This window comes from Notolepis coatsorum, assembly GCF_963971535.1.
Source record: "Notolepis coatsorum genome assembly, chromosome: 7".
Lineage (NCBI taxonomy): Eukaryota > Metazoa > Chordata > Actinopteri > Aulopiformes > Paralepididae > Notolepis > Notolepis coatsorum.
The window spans coordinates 12,315,762-12,336,934 of record NC_140171.1 but is presented as its reverse complement, the minus strand read 5'-3'; the positions used below and the strand labels follow the sequence as shown (position 1 = coordinate 12,336,934).

The 21,173-nt window shown below is 43.6% G+C and overlaps 1 protein-coding gene across 1 annotated transcript; it reads right to left on the bottom strand.

The window, feature by feature from the left end:
- Positions 1 to 1,817: 1,817 nt before the first annotated feature.
- mief2 (mitochondrial elongation factor 2) lies at positions 1,818 to 17,135 on the bottom strand. The gene is made up of 8 exons (XM_084318946.1): positions 17,006 to 17,135; positions 15,191 to 15,345; positions 13,756 to 13,906; positions 12,343 to 12,440; positions 11,376 to 11,552; positions 8,371 to 8,534; positions 6,075 to 6,227; positions 1,818 to 5,443 (listed from the first exon to the last, which is right to left on the bottom strand). The coding sequence occupies exons 2-8, from the start codon at positions 15,326 to 15,328 to the stop codon at positions 4,930 to 4,932; spliced, it is 1,395 nt and encodes a 464-aa protein (XP_084175072.1). The 5' UTR covers positions 15,329 to 15,345; positions 17,006 to 17,135; the 3' UTR covers positions 1,818 to 4,929.
- Between the last annotated feature and the right edge of the window lie 4,038 nt (positions 17,136 to 21,173).

The following is a 21,173-nucleotide window of genomic DNA, read 5'->3' as shown; positions in this document are numbered from 1 at the left end:
TAAAAAACTCCCTTCTGTTATTATACAACAGCCCCTCGCAACGCAATAACAAGTCCGAGGTCAACGAACGAACGAAAAAAAAATACTATAACGGTGGGAATCGATCGGTTTAACTTTACCGACACCACCAGGGGGGAGACACGGGAAGCGAATAAAGTTGCCGTCGGGATGATAGTCACGCAGAATCACACGGTCGGACTTTGTCCCAAGGTTTTTCCCCCGTTCCTGTTCCTTTGTTTCTCGTGTTTTATTTATCCAGTAGTACAGTAAGCAGCAGCCCCCCCCCCCGCAAACTTTGTGAACCGTGCAGCGCCTGAGTCACGTACTGGTGAGAGACCACTGCACCCATATTTAGCCGCGTGACCAATGTGACAGCTGATGGATGCGCGCGAGGACTGCTGTTCACGCGCCTAATATGCAGGTCACTGTAGAATCAACCGTCATGTGCACGAGACGCTGCGCTCTGCATGGCGGCGGCCGCGCGGGGGATCTTGAAGAGCCGAGGGAGGGCACGTACAGTATGAATTACTTCCTCAGAAGACTGTGTAGAGCCTCTCTAGTCTAGAGCCGAGGAGGAGGGCGCGTACAGTATGAACTTACTCAGAAGACTGTAGAGCCAACTTGGCTCAGCCAAGGAGGGCGCTTACAGTATGAACTTAACTCAGAAGACTGTAGAGCCGAGGAGGGCGCTTACAGTATGAACTTAACTCAGAAGACTGTAGAGCCGAGGAGGGCGCGTACAGTATGAACTTAACTCAGAAGACTGTAGAGCCGAGGAGGGCGCTTACAGTATGAACTTAACTCAGAAGACTGTAGAGCCGAGGAGGGCGCTTACAGTATGAACTTAACTCAGAAGACTGTAGAGCCGAGGAGGGCGCTTACAGTATGAACTTAACTCAGAAGACTGTAGAGCCGAGGAGGGCGCGTACAGTATGAACTTAACTCAGAAGACTGTAGAGCCGAGGAGGGCGCGTACAGTATGAACTTAACTCAGAAGACTGTAGAGCCAAGGAGGGCGCTTACAGTATGAACTTAACTCAGTCAGAAGACTGTAGAGCCGAGGAGGGAGGACACTGATCTATCTATGGGATCCAGTGGCTAAGCACTGCTATGGGGCTCTGTGGCGCAACGGTAGCGCGTCTGACTCCAGATCAGAAGGTTGCGTGTTCAAATCACGTCAGGGTCAATGTTTTTGAAGAGGTTCATTGCTAATGAAAATAAATAATACCGATACTTGACATTAATTTTGACACTGATCACGGCTTTTTAAGAAGTCTATAATATAGTCTCTGTGGTCCGACTCGGGAGTCTTTTTCCTGCACAGCCACTCGTCTGTAAATGGTATTCACCAAAAAACAATGCGGATTTATTTTTGCACATAATCTCACAGATCCAAAAAACGGTTTTGCACACATTAATTTAGTTTGACAGTTATTGCGAGTAAATTATTAGAATATGGCCACTAGTAGTGATGTCATCGGAGACATTGAATCATTGTGTTGAGTTACTAGCAGCTCTGAAATGATGTAGATGAAAACAAATACCTTGTCTTGTATGGACTGCTACTGTACCTTATCATGATTTCATTGAGGTAGTTTTTGGATGTGTGAGATTATGTGCAAAATAAATCAGCATTTTGTCATGAAGTGCCCCTATAAACTAAGTATACGGCTAACATTGAAGCCGTGACACAATCGTCAATATAAATTGCAAAATTATAGCCGTTATTTATTCATTTGACTCATTCTAGTATTGATCATGAAGTTATCTAGCTGAGGAATGGAGGACACGTAAAAAGAACAGGACATGACAAGATGAACAAGAACAATACTTTAATTACTCTCCCAACAGCAGAAAATGTCCCTCTCACTCGTTGACCTAAAACACAATTAAACCCAAGTCTCAACAACATTCATACATATTAGAAGGCATCTTTAAAACAAGCAACATACTCTTTAACCCTGATTAAATAGCTCACCCAAAGAGCAGCGAGAAAACTGAAACCTAACAACAAAAGCTTATTCGTCTCCGTGTTGATCCTCTCATCATATACTCCAATATATTGCACACATTTAACCACCAGTGTCTGACTTGCTGTCAGATATCTTACCATTCAGAATTATGATGCCATAATGATGAGTCAGAATGATCTAACTAGAGAGTATATTATTATTATTTAAACATGGTGGTTTTTAGCAGGTTTGTAGTGCTGCATAGTTACAGCAGGTCTGGTAGAGCTACATGAAAGATGTACACAATATCACAGCAAGACTGCACCCATCACTCTGAAGGATGTCTCATCATTAACCCTTTCACTGCCGCACAACAGCAGGTTAACCCTTTCAACCGGTTACCCGTCGGTAGTGTGATAGTAAAGGGTTAACCGTCTGTAGTGTGGCAGTGAAAGGGTTAAAGGTAGAAACTGTAATGCCGTCAAGCAGTGACCTCTAGGCAAAATAGCCACTCTTGGTACCACACTTTGTTATTTTTTTGGGTCATGTGTGGGTTGGGGTCACCGTACAAGTTACTATACATACTATTATGTATTTATAATATATATATAGTTACCAGAATTAACTTAAGGTAGATTCTGTAATAAGATAAGACATTCCTTTATTGATCCCCTTGGGGAAATTCTACCCGCAAGGGCATTATATATATATTATAATGCTATAATATATGGCTATATACAGTAACTTATTATACTGTGAATGTCTCCAGACCTCTCTTGGCAGACCCTGAGGTGTGGCCAGCAGTAGCTACCCCTCACCTATACCCACTGAACTCCAACCCACACATGATCAGACCAAAACAAAAGAACGACTCAATGTTTTACACATGTGAATTTAAACATCTTTAAAGCCCCAATCAGTGATACAAAAAAAATAAATAAAATAATACGTATTTTACCGTATAAATATTCATACATTCTTGGGGTTTGAACTAGATGGTAAAATTCACCATTTGGAAAATGTGCCATCTGTTTTACGGCAGTCTTTACAAACATTACCAACGTGAACAAACCAGCTACAAAATACAGCAAATACATGTCTAGCCTTGTCAATCAACTAGAGAATATAATATAATCTTTATTCTATTATATTCTAGTGTTGTCCTATCAAGAATCAATCAACTAGATAATAGAATATTTATTTTATTCCAGTGTTGTCCTATCAAGAGCTGAGACAATCAACTCGAGAATAGAAACAGGTTTCCATTCTGATCTCTTATTTCTGGTGGTAGGGTTACCAATTAGTTTACTTAGGGATCACTGATTGTGACTTTAATGCATGTTTTCAGCCTATCACAGACCACATAAGTGACTACCATCACTTTGGACATTTTGAACATTCAGATTTAAAAACACAGGGTTGTTGCCCTATTTTAGCACATTTGGTTGATAAATAAAGATATTTGACAGGCATATTTTTGCATCACTTTGTAAAAAGAAAAAAAACAGTGGATATAACCATAGTTTTTTTTTATGATCCGATCGGTTCTGGATTTTTCATCAGCGTTCTTCATTCAGAGATTCCATGCAGGACTAGTCAGAACGTACTATTGGATATTATCAGGGTCTAGTCAGAACGTACTATTGGATATTATCAGGCCTTTTCAGAACGTACTATTGGATATTATCAGGGCCTAGTCAGAACATATTATTGGATATCATCAGGGCATCATAATCTTTCACTTCAACACAAGTATTCTTAATATTCACGAGAGGTAACCGTTACATCACATGGCTTTGTCTTCTATGCGTTACACAAACGGTTACATGTTATGGGTGAAAATGAAATGAAAATGAAACCCAGAAGCTGTTCATACACGGTTCATTTCACACAGTCCTTAAAGACCTATAAAAATAATTAATATATTGGCTGTACTGTATGTAAAGGATCTGGTTGCATTCCAAACAGCAGTATACTATACCCACTTCCTCATTCCCTTCTCTTGGCACATCTCCTTTCCTTTGAGTGGTTCTTCACCAGGCTCACCAGTCTCGGGCTCCGTCCCAAAACTGCAAAGTAGCATACTCTCCACCAGTCTCCTCGTCTCCTCTGCCCTAAAGTAACACCGTTAGAGCTGCGAGGGTCGGCTCCCTCTGCCCTCGGGCCAGCGTCAGGGGGAAGCAGGAGACGAGGAGAGGAAGCCCGCTAGTGGAGGAGTCTCTTCCCGTCTCACTCCTCCTCTCTACCCCCCAGTCACCACACAGGCCCCTCCCACAAAGCTCAAACCTCTGCTCCAACTCAGATGTGTGCTTGTCTGACGTTGTGTTGTATGGGCTGTGTGTGGTTTTTTTTTAATCCACTTTTTCTCCTTCTTTTTCAGTTTTTTCTCCCATCCCAATTTAGTTGTGCCAATTCCCCCCTCCCCTGTCTTGATCGTTGCTCGCATGTTCCCCCCACTGGTCGGTCGTAGGGAGGGTTGAAGAATCTATCGCATGTCCCCTCCGATACATGCAGAGTCAGCCAGCCACTTCTTTTCACCTGCCAGCGCGGACTCTCATTGGCGAGGTGTAACGTGTGGGAGGCTCACACTACCCTCGACACGATCTCCCGTCCTTGCTGTGCAGGCGCCCTGACCGACCTGTAGGAGTCGCTGTTTACAACGAGCAGATTACCACCCATCGACTCCCCTCCCGCTGACTCTGCCAATCGAGTCAGTATGACGGCTGGCGCAAGCCGGAGGCAACGCTGACAGCCGGATTCGATACCGGTGTCTCACGCGTTGGTGACGAGCGCTTAGACCGCTGTGCCACCCAGCCGCCTTGTTGTGAGTTGTAAATCAAATCAAATCAAATTTATTTGTAAGGCCCGACAACACATGTTAATGTCCCCATGGGCCGGACACATCTTCTTTAAACAAGTCAAGAAGAAACATCACAATAAATCAAGAACAAAACAGTAGTGTATTGTATGCAGTGAGTTATATGAGCAGCAGAGCAGGCTCTGACACGGCACAGTAGAGCATGAAGCCCATCTGGTCTATCTGCTCTTCTGATAGGCCACTCAGGAGATTGACAGCGGGCTTGAAGTAACTGTGCAACGCCCCTTGTTCAAGGTAGCAGATCAACTCCGTGATGCACTGCTGGAATCGCACCTCCAGGGCACTCTCCGACCAATCGCTCTCCCTGTCGCTGAGGTGCAGGATGAGATTGACCAACGGGGCGGCGGTAAGCGGGCGGAGGGCGGGGTTAAGTCTGCACACGGCCTTTAGGGTTTTTAGAGTGTGTCTGCGGTAGCCGTGGTCAGAGGCGTCGAGCTGGGCCAACCGCTGGGTCTCCCAGGCGTACAGGGACAGGCGCCAGGCGTTTACCCAGGGAGCGGTGATCTCCGGCTGGGCTGTCAGCACCACGTCCCCCTCTCTGAGCAGAGGGAAGATGGATATGAACAGGGGCTGGTCACTGCTGCTGCCCGCTCCTCCATTCTCTGGGTCAGGCCTAGAAATACACGGCACAGTACAACATGTTACATTATTACAAGCACTTTTCAAGCACCTTTAAGAAGTCTAGGGATATTTCACTTGTGTAGAACTTGTCAAAAATCCGCATTCTTACCTCTATCTAAAGTCATCTACAAGTAAGCTAGCGACCACTACTGTCCCTGTCGTCTATCATACACCTCCTGTTGACTTGTTGTTCACAATTTGTAAGTCGCTTTGGATAAATGTAAATGTAAAAACGGGTCATTCCCCCAAGTCAAGTCTCAAGCAAGAAACTTGGGGTTTCAAGTCCTAAACCAGCCATAATGTGTTCTTTACAAATGTGATGTCGGTTCCATTTTTTAAAGCCAACAGAGTAATAGTTAGTAGTATATTACATTTAGACGATGCTGCACTGACACACAACAACTTCCTTCTCTGCTCGTGCAACCTGATTGGCTGACGGATTGGTCCAACGTGGAACTGTAATCAAGTCAAAGTCGAGTCTTTTATGATTTTGTCGCGGTCTGAAGTCAAACGTGTGGAGGAAGGAAGGAAGTGGTGGCTTCCGTTGACTTCAGTCACTTGTGCGTGACAATAAATAAATACATCTATACAGTATAAATAATAATGAATATGACATGATGTACCTTATCTCCAGGCGAAGGTCCGGTCCTCCCAGGACAGGTCTGACCAGGCACTCCAGGGTGCCGCTGAGAGACGGCCAGTTCACCGTTTCCATGACAACCTTACTGAACATGCCCACTATCACCTCTGATGACAAGTAGCCGCCTACCAGGAACCTACAACACACACACACACACACACAGGAAGGAGAAAAAAAAAAACATTGGACAGGAAATTAACATGTTTGTCCAGCGAACACAATAGGTGGCCGATTTCAAAATGAAATCACTAATAAATCAAATCCACATCAAAGTAGGCCTAGTACTGTCTCCAACAGCACTAAAGCAGTCATCAGATATGTTGTGCTCCATGCTCATACTGTATGCTAACTAGGGATGTCCCGATCACGTTTTTTTGCTCCCGATCCGATCCCGATCATGTGATTTTGAGTATCTACCGATACCGATATTTCCCGATCCGATCAATTTTTTTTTTTTTTTTTTTTTTTTATTCAACAAACATGACAATGTTCACGTCTTAAACTCATACTGAGGCCTTAGTTTTGGTTTTAAATTGCATATCATCATTCATTTATTTATTGTCACACAGAGCAGAAGAATTTTGCCAAAACAAACCAATAGTATCCAGCTGCAGAACAGCAGACCAGCCACACTCTCAGACCCAAACGCATTTCCTTTGATTTAATTATACATCAAATGATTTATGAAGTTAACTTTTCACCTGGATAACGTCAACATTCAGGGTGAATGTAATGTGAGAAATTGGGATAAAAAAAAATTATTTGGGTCTGAGATTGTGGCTGGTCTGCCGTTCTGCAGCTGGATACTATTGGTTTGTTTTGGCAAAATTCTTCTGCTCTGTGACAATAAATAAATGAATGATGATATGCAATTTAAAACCAAAACTAAGGCCTCAGTATGAGTCTAAGACGTGAACATGGTCATGTTTGTTGAATAAAAAAAAAAAATTATAAAAAAAAAAAAAAAGAAAAAAAAATCGTTTTTTTTTTTTTTTTTTTTTTGCCGATCCCGATCTTCGGAAAATCACGTGATCGGCCCCGATCCCGATCACGTGATCGGATCGGGACATCCCTAATGCTAACAGATTGTGGGGAGGAGGGCATGGCGGCACCTGATGTCTGAGAAACTGAATCTCTATGGAAGCTTAAAACGGATGACATTCGCTATTAAAAAGGAACATATCACTTTAGGAGAAGTTGTCCAAATTCAGCGGTTTAACCTCTATCCAAGTGCATCTACCTGAAAGCATCGTCCACTAAACTGTCCCCGTCGTCCGCTGTCAACACCATCATTCCTCCCAGGCGTCAGGCTCCTGACTCACTTCCTATCACATTTCTGAAGTATAAACAAACTACCGTTGTGCAGATTTCAACAAAACAGACTATTCTCAGTCAAAGGTCCATCTTTGTTTTGGCATTTGATGCGTGTTTAGTTTACAGATTCATGACCTTTGAAAAATAAAAGTAGATCCGGACTATTTGCTTTAGGTCTGAGAGTGTGCTGCTGTGTATCTTTGCCTTGCATGGAATGTTCAGGGAGTGGTAACCATGGAAACATTCTAAACATTCTGTGAGAAGTTGACAGTCGGTCAAAGTACACCCCAAGTGAGAAATAGTTCCTAACTTCCTATACTGATGACCATTAGCTCATAGGAAAGACATAGGAAATAAATATCTCTCCTAAAGCTAGACATGGGAGAGATTAAAAGTCAGCCAGTATGGGCTCACTAGCGGAAGGTAGCCACAGACAGGCTCACTAGTTAAGGTATGCCTACTTGTCCCAGTAGCTGCTGGTATGGGCTCACTAGTTAAGGTGTGCCTACTTGTCCCAGGAGCTGCTGGTATGGGCTCACTAGTTAAGGTATGCCTACTTGTCCCAGGAGCTGCTGGTATGGGCTCACTAGTTAAGGTATGCCTACTTGTCCCAGGAGCTGCTGGTATGGGCTCACTAGTTAATTAAGGTCTGCCTACTTGTCCCAATAGCTGCTGGTATGGGCTCACTAGTTAATTAAGGTCTGCCTACTTGTCCCAGTAGCTGCTGGTATGGGCTCACTAGTTAATTAAGGTCTGCCTACTTGTCCCAGTAGCTGCTGGTATGGGCTCACTAGTTAATTAAGGTCTGCCTACTTGTCCCAGTAGCTGCTGGTATGGGCTCACTAGTTAATTAAGGTCTGCCTACTTGTCCCAGTAGCTGCTGGTATGGGCTCACTAGTTAAGGTCACTAGTTAAGCTCACTAGTTAAGGTCACTAGTTAAGCTCACTAGTTAAGGTATGCCTACTTGTCCCAGTAGCTGCGTCCTCGAGGGAAGTACTCCAGGTTGTTCCTGCGGATCATCCAGTTGAGGGGGTGAGTGAGGAGGGTCTGCTCCCCAGGAACCAGACTCCACAGAGACGACTCCAGCTGGAGAGGCACCAGCAGACAGGCGTGGTCCGCACTCACCACCTGCACACAGACAGACAGACGGACACACAGACAGACACATACACAGACAGACAGAGACAGTCAGACAGTCAGACATGCAGAGACAGACAGACATGCAGAGACAGACAGACAATTCCAGTTAGGATTCATATATTATGATGGTCTAATCTAAATCAAATCAAACACACAACACACGTTAATGTCCCCATGGGCCGGACACGTCTTCTTTATAAACAAGTCTACACATCTGGGCCAATATTTATCACACTTTATCTAGAACCAGTGCTCTTATAGCGCTTAAAATATCAAAATAAAGTACTAGTCAACCACAGGAGAAAGGTACATATTGTACGTTATGTTATAGCCATAAATAATATATTGACATATTTCCGAAAATGTACAATGTGTACGTATTACAAGTACCGGTAAGTACATATTCCAATATTTTTGTTTTGTTTTCACTTAAAATGTACTTACTTAGGAATGAACCCGGGTCGCTCGCATGGGAGGTAAGTTCCTTTACTTTAAACTAACCATAACATTAACCCTAACTGTAACCATACAGTTAAACTAACTTTAAATACCTTAAACTAACCATAACCCTAGGTTCATATCTTAACCATAACCATGAAACAAACAGTTTGTTTTGGACTTTTGCTGTGAAAAGCAAATATATGACTTATGGCTATAACATAACGTGCATTATGTACCCCTTTTTCCCTGTGGTCGATTAGTACTTAATTTACCTTTTTTGACGAGACCGTGTTGTCAGGTCACATGATCATTCATATACACCTCATGATCCTCAGATCAGCACTCCTACTTTCAAACACTTGATCAATACAAGCCCTGATTTTTCCCAACAGAGTACGTTCAAGTGTATGAAGAGTATTGTGTTTTCAGGACGAACTGGAAGACAACTGATGACCCAGTGTGTTTCCCCCCCGCTGTGACGACCGACGTCTGTGACTACATGTTGAGCTGTAGGTGATCTCACATGACCAGACACTGACGAGTCCTGCGTGTTGAGCTGCAGGTGATCTCACATGATGACCAGACACTGTGACGAGTGCTGCATGTTGAGCTGCAGGTGATCTCACATGATGACCAGACACTGTGATGAGTGCTGCATGTTGAGCCGTAGGTGATCTCACATGATGACCAGACACTGTGACGAGTGCTGCATGTTGACCTGCAGGTGATCTCACATGATGACCAGACACTGTGACGAGTGCTGCGTGTTGAGCTGCAGGTGATCTCACATGATGACCAGACACTGTGACGAGTGCTGCATGTTGAGCCGTAGGTGATCTCACATGATGACCAGACACTGTGATGAGTGCTGCATGTTGAGCTGCAGGTGATCTCACATGATGACCAGACACTGTGACGAGTGCTGCATGTTGAGCTGCAGGTGATCTCACATGATGACCAGACACTGTGACGAGTGCTGCATGTTGAGCTGCAGGTGATCTCACATGATGACCACACTGTGATGAGTGCTGCATGTTGAGCTGTAGGTGATCTCACATGACCAGACCCTGTGATGAGTGCTGCATGTTGAGCTGTAGGTGATCTCACATGATGACCAGACACTGTGACGAGTGCTGCAGGTGATCTCACATGATGACCAGACACTGTGACGAGTGCTGCATGTTGAGCTGTAGGTGATCTCACATGATGACCAGAGCCGTCTCCACACTACGTTCCCCCGCTGTGCAGGAGGGACGTCTGGTAGAACCCATTATCGTTGCACACTAGGGGAAAAAACACTAGGCACAACATGCACCTTGCAAAACAGCATCAGCTGAGAAATGTTTCAACATCAACGTTTTGCATCATGAGAGTAGCTTGCTAGCTCGAAGGTTAGTTCCTTTTTTGTGTTCCAATTGATGCTAAAGACGGACATTTTGAAAACACAAAACAGCCTGCGGAGAATGCCGACTGAAATCGTCAGCAAATGGGGTGATTAGGCTACTTCTGTTACCTGTTGATATAGGTAGTAGTATGCAGTATGGACTTTCAGAAGGTAGTAGTACTCAGTATGGACTTTCAGAAGGTAGTAGTACGCAGTATGGACTTTCAGAAGGTCAATGTGAGTGAGACTAGTATTGTTACCTGTTGATATTCAGAAGGTAGTAGTATGTAATATGGACTTTCAGAAGGTAGTAGTACGCAGTATGGACTTTCAGAAGGTCAATGTGAGTGAGACTAGTATTGTTACCTGTTGATATTCAGAAGGTAGTAGTATGTAATATGGACTTTCAGAAGGTAGTAGTACGCAGTATGGACTTTCAGAAGGTCAATGTGAGTGAGACTAGTATTGTTACCTGTTGATATTCAGAAGGTAGTAGTATGTAATATGGACTTTCAGAAGGTAGTAGTACGCAGTATGGACTTTCAGAAGGTCAATGTGAGTGAGACTAGTATTGTTACCTGTTGATATTCAGAAGGTAGTAGTATGTAATATGGACTTTCAGAAGGTAGTAGTACGCAGTATGGACTTTCAGAAGGTCAATGTGAGTGAGACTAGTATTGTTACCTGTTGATATTCAGAAGGTAGTAGTATGTAATATGGACTTTCAGAAGGTAGTAGTACGCAGTATGGACTTTCAGAAGGTCAATGTGACTGAGACTAGTATTGTTACCTGTTGATATTCAGAAGATAGTAGTATGTAATATGAACTTTCAGAAGGTAGTAGTATGCAGCAGTGTTTCCCCTGAAAAACTATTCAACAGCAGTGCTGTGCTGCGTGCGCAAAGCGCCGGAATCCATATTAGCGCACGCTGGCGGACAAATCTTTCGCTGCGCCGCTGCTGAATGCAGATAAGGGAAACACTGTGTGCAGTATATGGACTAACCTGCAGGTCGTCCAGCAGAGACCCCCCCAGGTGCATCTCTCCCAGGGGCATGTCAGTGTGGCGCGCGTGCAGGAAGCCCTGGATCTCGGTGCAGATATCTAGAGCCAAGGTCTGAGCCCAGCGCACCTCTCCTGGGGGCAGCGCTGCCCGCGTGTGGTAGAACTGCAGCAGACGCTCCTAAACACACACACATTTGACACGTGTGTTAAAGGGTCACAAATTAAAGGGTTAGGAGGGTTAGAATTAGAGGTCCATGCCAGTGTTTTTGTGATATTTTACACCCATGTTATTTTCCTCTATAAAACATTATTACTGACTACAGGAACCTGTCAGCTGTCTTTATAAAACATTATTACTGACTTGAACTACTACAGGAGCCTGTCAGCTTCCTTTATAAAACATGCCAGTCTGAATCACTCATGGCCACGACCGCAGTCAAATGCACACAAATATGTTTGTTTTTTTATCAATGAAATGCTCACAGAGGACGATAAATAGACGATATATTTCATTAAAGTGTCATTGCAAAACAAGTTTTCGATCAGCGGCTGTTTGATGGCAGCAGCATCCCTCTAACATCTCTTATCTAAGTAATATTTAAATTCTAAATATTTTCATTACAAACCAGAATGGCACTCACAGAGATCATGCCTCCATGGGTAAAGTTCTGCTGCCCCCCCAGCTGGGTAACATCAGCTGCACACGTATTATGAATGTAAACAAAATGACAGGCCCCGTCACTGCAAACAACAAACTGTAGCTATCGAGCGTCAAACAGTGTTCCAGGAACCCAGTTTACCTCGGAGGACAATTGATTTTATTATTGTTTTTCTTTTTACTTCAGAGTTTCAAAACCTCTATCCTAAAACGGCATATTGCACCTTTAAAGTAAAGACAATTCTGTGTAGAATACCATCAAACGGATGAGGTGTTGCTGTTAAGCGTGTCCCCTGAGCGGTGAGGGTACCTGCAGCGTGGGGACAGACGGCTGGATCCTCTTGGGCTTGGCCACAGGCTTGGCCGCCACCTCCAGACTGGACTTGTGCTGCAGCTGGCTCAGGTCCCCTGTCGGGAGACAAGGAGTTAAGACGTCTCGTCGAGCCTGTAATCAGTAGGACAGAAGTGAAGGGTTCCAATACAAAACGGCTATATATCACCCCCTTTCCAATAAACACATGCATGTGAAACAGAGGTCCATGAGTAATAGCCACAGTCACGATGGACGTGTGTTGTGAAGTGACTGTGGCAGTAAGCGGTACTGCGAAACTCCCCTTAAAAAGACACATAAACACGTTACCAAGAAGTGAATTCACCTCTTGGTACAGCGGTCTATGCTGTCGCCCGCGGTGCGGCCGATCCGGGTTCGAAACTCCCTCGGGGGCATCGACATTTAACACAACGCAGAAGGAGTAACATACGATCGGTCACACGCGTTAGGCTTCCTGCCGTTGCCCTTGACCACGGTACTGACATCACAACTGGAGTTGGTCTGCCCGCTGCTCTTAAATTCAATTAAACTCAATTCAAACCTTTATTTAAACTCGAAAGGCAACTGAGGTTTCCCTCGTTTAGTTACGTCGAGTGTACATACAGAGTTAAGCAAAAACAAAAGGCATATGAGATCACAACAATAAGACAAGTAAAGATAACAAATCAATTAAAACATGTACAACTTGATTTGACAAGGTTTTAAACTCTGTAAAAGAGTCCTAAATAGTTAGGATAGGTGTATTTAGTCATATGGATTAAACAAAGCTCTCTCTCTTTTTTCCTACTATGACCAAATGGTGGAAGTCCGGACAGCTTTAATCCCTGTATACCTAGTTCATTAATCAGGCTACCGTATAGCCTGCTAATGAACGATGAAGCAGGGTTCTTATATAAAGCCTACAAGAGACAATAAGGCTGGATTGATGTTGCCGGAGCGTTCATGCAACATTATCATATCCTCAGCATACAGCACAAGCTACCTGGAGGGACGCTCAAAGGTCTATCTATAAGCCAAGTAAAAAAAAAACACACACAGTTGGTTAATAAAATGTGCTAACAGCTATGTGACTGTTTATATGTGAAGAAAAAAAACGACATGATGAACGACATGATGAGGCGGGTAGAAGCTCTCCTGCCCTGGCCGTGAGGCGGGTAGACAATAGCTCTGGGCGCCTGGCTCTGGAGTTATCAGCACGGAGGGGTGTTGGTTACCATCGTGACATCCTAAATAAAGCTTCTCTGACAACCATACCAGAGTCTCATGCATGAGCAGGTGTCATGTCTTTGTGAGGTGGATCTGTCACAGTGGAATGAAACTCTTCACTGAACATAATGACTGTGTGTGTGTGTTACGTCTGAAGACTTTCAGGTACGCCGTTAGAACCAGTACCTTTCTGCTGTTTGGTCGCCTTGCCGACGTGTTTCAAGACCATGTCCTCCAGGCCTTTCTTGATCACAGTGGGGGAGGCTAAACTAAACTCCTCGGCCAGCTTCTGCTTCACCTTCTCGTCCTCCGCGGCGCGGCCCGCACGCTCTATCAACTAAACACACGAGTCAGACAACGGTTACTCGTCAACATGCTCATTATATTGGCACAAACAAACACAAACCAATGAATTCAATGGCAACGGTGGTGATATATTGGATCTAAAAGGAGCGACATTCTTTAAAGTAATTGACCTATCTCAAACCCTGCCCTCTTTTCTCGACCCTCCAATCACAACTGTTGCTTCCCGAGGCCTCGGCTTTAGATAGGTCAATTAAGTTCGAAGCTGGTGTCCCATCCGTTTTTCAGATTAGAGAAAAACTGAGATGTCGGATTTTCACCTTGAATCGAATGGAGCTCAAGGGCCTTTTGTATCTTTTTTTGTATGATTTCCTCAAATCTATTAAGTTATGTCTAAATAATAATTGTAGTTGTTTATTTTCCAGCACCTCTTTCCTCCCTTGTGTTGAACATGCTGTTTTTGGTCGCCGTAGAACACAATTTTTAATCCCTGTCTGTCTACACCCAAGAGTAACAGGGTATCTGCAGGTGTAAGACCACTTAGAGCTACATTGAATACCAATGTCATGACCATACTAGCAAACAACAACAACACATAGCTAGCAACACATAGCGGCTCAATTTTGTATTGAGCCGTACTGTATTGTACCCATTCTGCAATCTGTTAAATAAAGTTTTCATTCATTCATTCAACACTGAACTGGCAGCTGCACGCGTTCCATACAAGCTCTCACCAGACGCACGCACCAAGCCCCGCTAAAAACAACGACTTGAATACAAAAACAGTTCATATATTTAATATCATTTCATCTCCCGACAGCCGGGCTGCCCCCCCCCCCCCAAATTTAATACCTGTGCTATGAAATGTAAGACTTTTTAATACCTTTTAAAGGCCTTAAATTGAGAATTATGAATTTAATACCCTGAGTAAACAAGCTGGGCAGTAAATCAGGTAGCCAGTGTTTCCCAGTGTCTAAATAACCGTTCAGACTGACAACTCCGCACAGAGTTGGGCAAAACCCATTCCCATAATAGAAATGGTAAAATACACACCAAACACACCGATGGCGGAGGATACCATGCAAGGTGCCAACCTGCACATCCGGAGCAATTAGGGGTTAAGTGTCTTGCTCAAGGACACTTCGACGCGCTGCCCGGGAGGAGCGGGAATTGAACCGGGAACCTTCCGACTACCAGACGACTGCTCTACCTCCTGAGCCACTGTCGCCCGCTAAATAATATGAGACCTTTACGTCTTTTACAGCCCCAGCTCTGCTTTGGAAAAACCCAACTCCCCCACACCACAACCAACACTCACCCGCTTGACTGCCAGTGTGGCGATGCCCAGCACCGCAGCCCCGCCCACTCCCAGCACCAGCCGGGCGTTAGCCAGCAGAAAGTCAATCACCATGGCGATGCCATCCTCTCCCCGCCTCCTGCTGCCCCGGAAGTCCATCACTTCCTCTTCCTGAGCTGAGGAAGACATTTAGAAGAGAGAGAAATGAATGTGGAGAAACAAGAAAACGTGCCTTCTATCCTGTAGATAATTTCTTAAAGATCCGGGACAATGACATTTTGATTCGGTCGTAAAAGTTGCTCATTGTGGAATGTTAATGTTAATGAGTATCGTTTTTTCAGCTTCAGGTCTATCATTTGATTTGTTTAAGTGTTTTAGGGTGCAGCCTCTCTGAGCACAGCCAGCTCTCAGTGTGTCTGTTGCCAGACACTATAGATGCTTGATTATTAAGACCCACTCAGCAAAGTCAGCATAGACCAGCCACAAATAACCACTCAAGTTAGAAGTGACTGACAGGCCAATCAGAGCAGCTAGATGCGACTGATCAGAGCAACCCGTGTATACTGTGCAATTATTTAAAAGGAAGTAGATTGATTCTCTGGGCTCGATTGTGGATAGATTAGACACCAAATGGCTTTAGTCCCCATTTCCACAACAACAAACAAGCAGTTTTTCCACTGCATGTGTGTGAGTAGTATACACTTGACAGGTGGCCAGGTGCCATCCCAAATGAAGAAATAACTGGCCAAGTTACATTCCAGCCCCTGACCACTCTACCTCACAATCTATGAATGTTCCCCACTTAGCACAAAACACACAAAGTCGAGCACCATACTTTTCTCATAATATCCCTGAAAAAGTAAATCCAATGATCTTGTACTTGTCAACCTCACACATAACACTCGACTAACAGAAATTAACCCGCATCTTAAGCACCGATGAGCCCGAAATAGCTGCAGAAAGAACCTCACTCAGAATATCACTAGACACTGTGCTACTTCAGAGAACATGGCTCCCTTGCCTTTGGTGCGTTGCCCCCCCAAGGACTGTGAGACACATCCGAACCTCCACCAGCAGGTTGCTATTTATGGACGCGATGCGTTGGTCACACATTTGCCTGATCAAAATATAACAACCTAGTCCTCTGGCCGAGAACACAACAGGTTCAGTCAGTACAGCAGGGTATATATACGCACAGAACAATCACGTATGCTCCAGCAAAGTGCCGGGGCTTATTGTTATGATCGTCTGCTGCTCATCACCCCAATATGTAGCTAACATTATGAATCACAGATGGTGCCAGTAAAAGCAGACATACCATAGTGGCCGTCGCAGTTTAATAACTAGCAGGTTCTGTCCATGTTGTTGTTATTGTAAGTGCTAAGTGGGATGGGCTGGTGGTGGCTCTCATGGGTTTTTGTATCACAAACAGTACTGTATTTGTACATCTGGTATGTCATAAATGTATAGATGTAGCAGTACTGTCTATCTGTATGTCGTGTATGTCATATATGTTATGATGCAGTGAAAATGGGGGACCCTGATGTAAACAAGACGAAAGTCTTTCTCTGGTCTGCATCCTCTTAACAATTGTGTATTGAGCCATACTGTATTGTACCCATTCTGCAATCTGTTAAATGTTCAATCAATCAATCGAGTTGACACAGTTGGACAAGTGTGGAAAACAAACGGTGCCAACAACACGGTGCTCTTTAACCGACGCTAGCTATCGCTGGTGTTGTTCACGTTAGCTCGGTTAGCTAACAGCTACCTGGCAGCTTCATCGTCGGCGTTTATAACAAACCGGTTGTTTTGAACGATATCCTTATTCCTTACCACTCGATAGCTGTAGAAATGTGGTCTGATCTCAAACCATTACATTTGAAGCTCGACGCTTTTCTTCCACAGTGACCACCATCATCCTTCCATTTCGTCCTAACGGTTGTTGTCAGCAGCTAACTGCGTTTAGTGTGAGCAGCGACTTCCTGCCAGTGGTCACAGACCCAGGAAGGAACAATGAGTGACACCCCGTCGAGCCAATATAATGAGAGATTCCTTCTGACGTAGCCACAAGGCTGAAAGAGTAGGTAAACAGAACCAGAGCTAGCCAGATGTTTGCTTTATATTATTTAAAGGCACAATTTGTAATCCAAAAACAAGGAAATGGTTAGCCCCCCATCAGTTATATAAAACATATAGCATAATATAGGCATATTCATATGACCTTCAATTAATAGTTATGACCATTAAGATAATTAAGATGAATTGAAAATGGGGGACCCTGATGTAAACCAGACGAAAGTCTTTCTCTGGTCTGCATGCCCTTAACAATTGTGTGTATTGAGATGTACTGTGCTGTACGCTTCTGTTAATAACGTTTTCAATCAATCAATCAACCATGAACAACCCCCAAAGCGAAAAACCTGAGTCTATACCTGGTTCTTCACTGGCCATGGTTCTATTCTAAATGAGAATAACAGGCTACAAATCTGACTGAATTTGAGCCTTGTTCTCAAAGTGAACATGACATGGTAACTTCAGACTCTCAGGATGTTAAGTGTAAATGTTATCGAGGAGAGTGTGATTTATCTTTTCTTCTTGCAACACATCACAAGTGACATTGTCAAACCGTGCTGTTTGGAAGTAAACCGACTTCGATACACAGGCGACAAGACTCAAATCAACTGTCACAGTAATATGGCAAAGAAAATCTGTGAAATGTAACATCTCTAAAAATAGCTTCCGTACTCCGTTCAGGGCAAGCTAATGTAAGTAATCTACAATGGCCACAAAAACAGACTTTCAGCTGATTTCAATTTGGACTGTGGACCGTTCCCCTGTGATGTGTCGCTTACCGCACGAGGTTAGGGATCTTTTTTGGGATTGCAATGTATGAATTAGAGACTGAGTTTGTGGGCTCAGTGTTTGTATTGAGTTTTTACATCCAAATACGCTTCTCATTGTAGTGCCATCAGCTATGTTACTAGACAATGTTACTATACTGTTTTTTTTCTTCTTCTGAACACCAAGATGAAAGTAGGAGAGCATTGTGTAACTTCCTTGCTATATGAATGTGGTCTAGTGGTGTCAATGGGCCTCTGACCTGGCATATCATCTTGGGCTACGTTCACACTGCAAGTTAGGCTCGATTCTGATTTATTGCTCAGATCAGATTTTCTTTGTGTGGCTGTTCACATGATTTTTTTTTATGTGGCCAATATCAGATTCCAGTGTGATACGGCCACACTCCTGAACTGACCTGCACACGCAAATGAACAATAAAGACGGAAGTAAAAATAAATACGACAAATGTCAATCTAGACGAGTGACCTAAAAGTCGCATTGGCTGTTCAGACTGAGGTTGCATTGCAAACACATGTATCTGATTTAAAACCATTATGAAAGTGGCCCAAATCAGATTTGAAAATATTGTATGACTGCACCTGTGCATACCATTTACTTAGTATATATTCAGATTCTAAGTGTTTTATTGCCCATATTTATTGTAACATATAATGTAACGTGATGGGGCATACAGACCCTCATCTGCACTTTTGATTAGTTTACGTGCTCATATTCTTATATTCAGTTAATTATATTGTTTACACTGCTTATTTTTTATCTTTACTATAATTGTATTGCCTATATTTACGTCTTCTACTATTACCATGCCCATACCTCCCCTCTCCCATGCTGCTATGATGCCTGAATTTCCCCAAGGGGATCAATAAAGGAGTATCTTATCTCTTTAGATTCCGTGTGATTTGTGCTGTTCACTGTTGTGAAAAAATCCTGATCCGAGTCAAATATGAGCAAAGAAATCAGTCGTCTGCAGTGTGAACGGAGCCCTGGAGTCCTCAAAACACCAATGAGCCTACTGTAGGTCAGATACACTATAATGAGACTATAATAAATACTATATAGTGGGTTTTTTCCCCTGCCACCAATTAGACCTGAAAAGGTGGACTGGCCAGAGGTCTCACCACTAGGTAAATGGACTGCATTTATATAACACTTGTGTGCTTATGCCTGACATTCACACACAGACGGCTGAGGAAACCATGCAAGGTGCCAACCTGCTCGGGAGTGGTTATGGGTCTAGTGTCTTGCTCAAGGACACTTCAAATCGCTGCCGGAATTGAACCGGGAACCTTCTGATTACCAGAGAACCTCTCTACCTCCTGAGTTACTGTCACCCTAGGGATGCGTCAAGACCACCGCTGGAAGCAGGAGGATAAAAGGCTAACACGGGGTATGAGGAGTACATTTCCCCAGAGCTAGAAATCCAGCACCAAGAGTCACATGTAACATGTGGTAATTATACATGATTTTTCAGTTATCCGGTTAGTGAAATATCTGGTTTACATAGGGTTAAAATATTAACTGCTCCAGTGTAACCTCAAGGAGGGTAAATAGAGATGTAACAGCCGTCATTTGCCATATGATGTGAAAAATTGGGGTATGACACACGGTTAAGATTTGTCCACCATTATAATTCATGTTGGTACCCCCCCCCCCCCCCCCCCCATTGGGTATTTTACTGGTGACATAGCCCCCTGGGTAACCTCAGGCTGAGCTACAGCGGCACATGGAGTTGAGTAGTTTCAGACCAGCAGACTGAAAAGAACAGATCTGATTAGTCTGTCAAATCTAATCTACCTTCTAAGCACTGTTTAGCAGACAGTGTTGTTTCCTCACCTTTGATCCAAATACACCCCAAAACTGATTTGATCAAAAAAAGGATTTGACTCCACTTTTCCCTGTTCAATAGAAATCAAATAAATCCCAACCGTGTCACTACGGGTGAAGTGAAGAAGACACAAACAGCAGGTTTGAAGTGGGAGTAACAACCCAGCCCTTATTGTTCTGTTCCACACAGTGCCAGCTTCGTTGCTTGAAACTGCATTGCGTGACCTTCACCAACGTGGCGTTTCACACAGATTCACCAAACTTTAAACACATCAGGCCTTGGGCCACCACAGTAACAGCTGCTGTAACCCAGGTAAGCTGGCCTCAGGCCGAGGCCGTTCATGAACGACGGGGATCCGACACCGACGTGCTCCAGTAGAGCACTGTTCTGGTCTCCACCGAACACACCACACAACCCAACGCTAGTCCAGTCACTGCTGACGAGCTCCAGTAATTACGCTAGCAAGTGCCATTTCACGTTTATCACTGCTTGTATCAGCATTAGTCCTTATTTTTTATCAATGGATGCAGATCTTATTGGTCATTTATGTTACGGTCAACATCTCCCGGGTGGGTCTATTTTTCAGGCAGAGATGCAAGTTGTACTCCACGGTGTCTATGAGCTGGGCAGGGTATCAGATTGAAGTACTGCACACCTTAAAGGGGCACTTCACCAAAAAACAATGCATTTATTTTGAGTAAATGAGTATGAATATGGCCACCAGTGACATTGAATCCTTGTAGGACTTCATTTATTCACCCATTCACACACTGACAGCGGAGGCATCAAACTCCTGAGCCACTGTGTGTTACAGTTAGATGAAATGATATATAAAAAAAATAGTAATACCTTGTCTTATAGGGACTGCTGCCTTATCATGTCATTGAGCTATAATTAACACAAGGATTCAGTGTCCCTGATGACATCACTGGTGGCCATATTAAATTTACTATCAATAACTGTCAAACTAAATGTGCAAAATGGTTTCGTTTTTTGATGTGTGAGATTATGTGTAAAATAAATCACCAGTTTTTAGGTGAAATGCCCCTTTAAGTTATCAAATCACACTACATCTATACATCGCTAGTCATATTAAATATGGATAGTGTGAAATATGGATTACTTTCGTATATATAACATTTTATTTCACAGTTTTAAACAACCAGAATATGGAGAAATCACACAAAAAAAAGAAAATAACAATTGATAATATATCCTGGGGGTTGGTCTCGATAGAGGAGCCGCCTGAACGATGACCAACACCAAGAGTGCTGGCTGTCAGGTTAAAGCTTGTAAACAATACTTAGCTAGCAT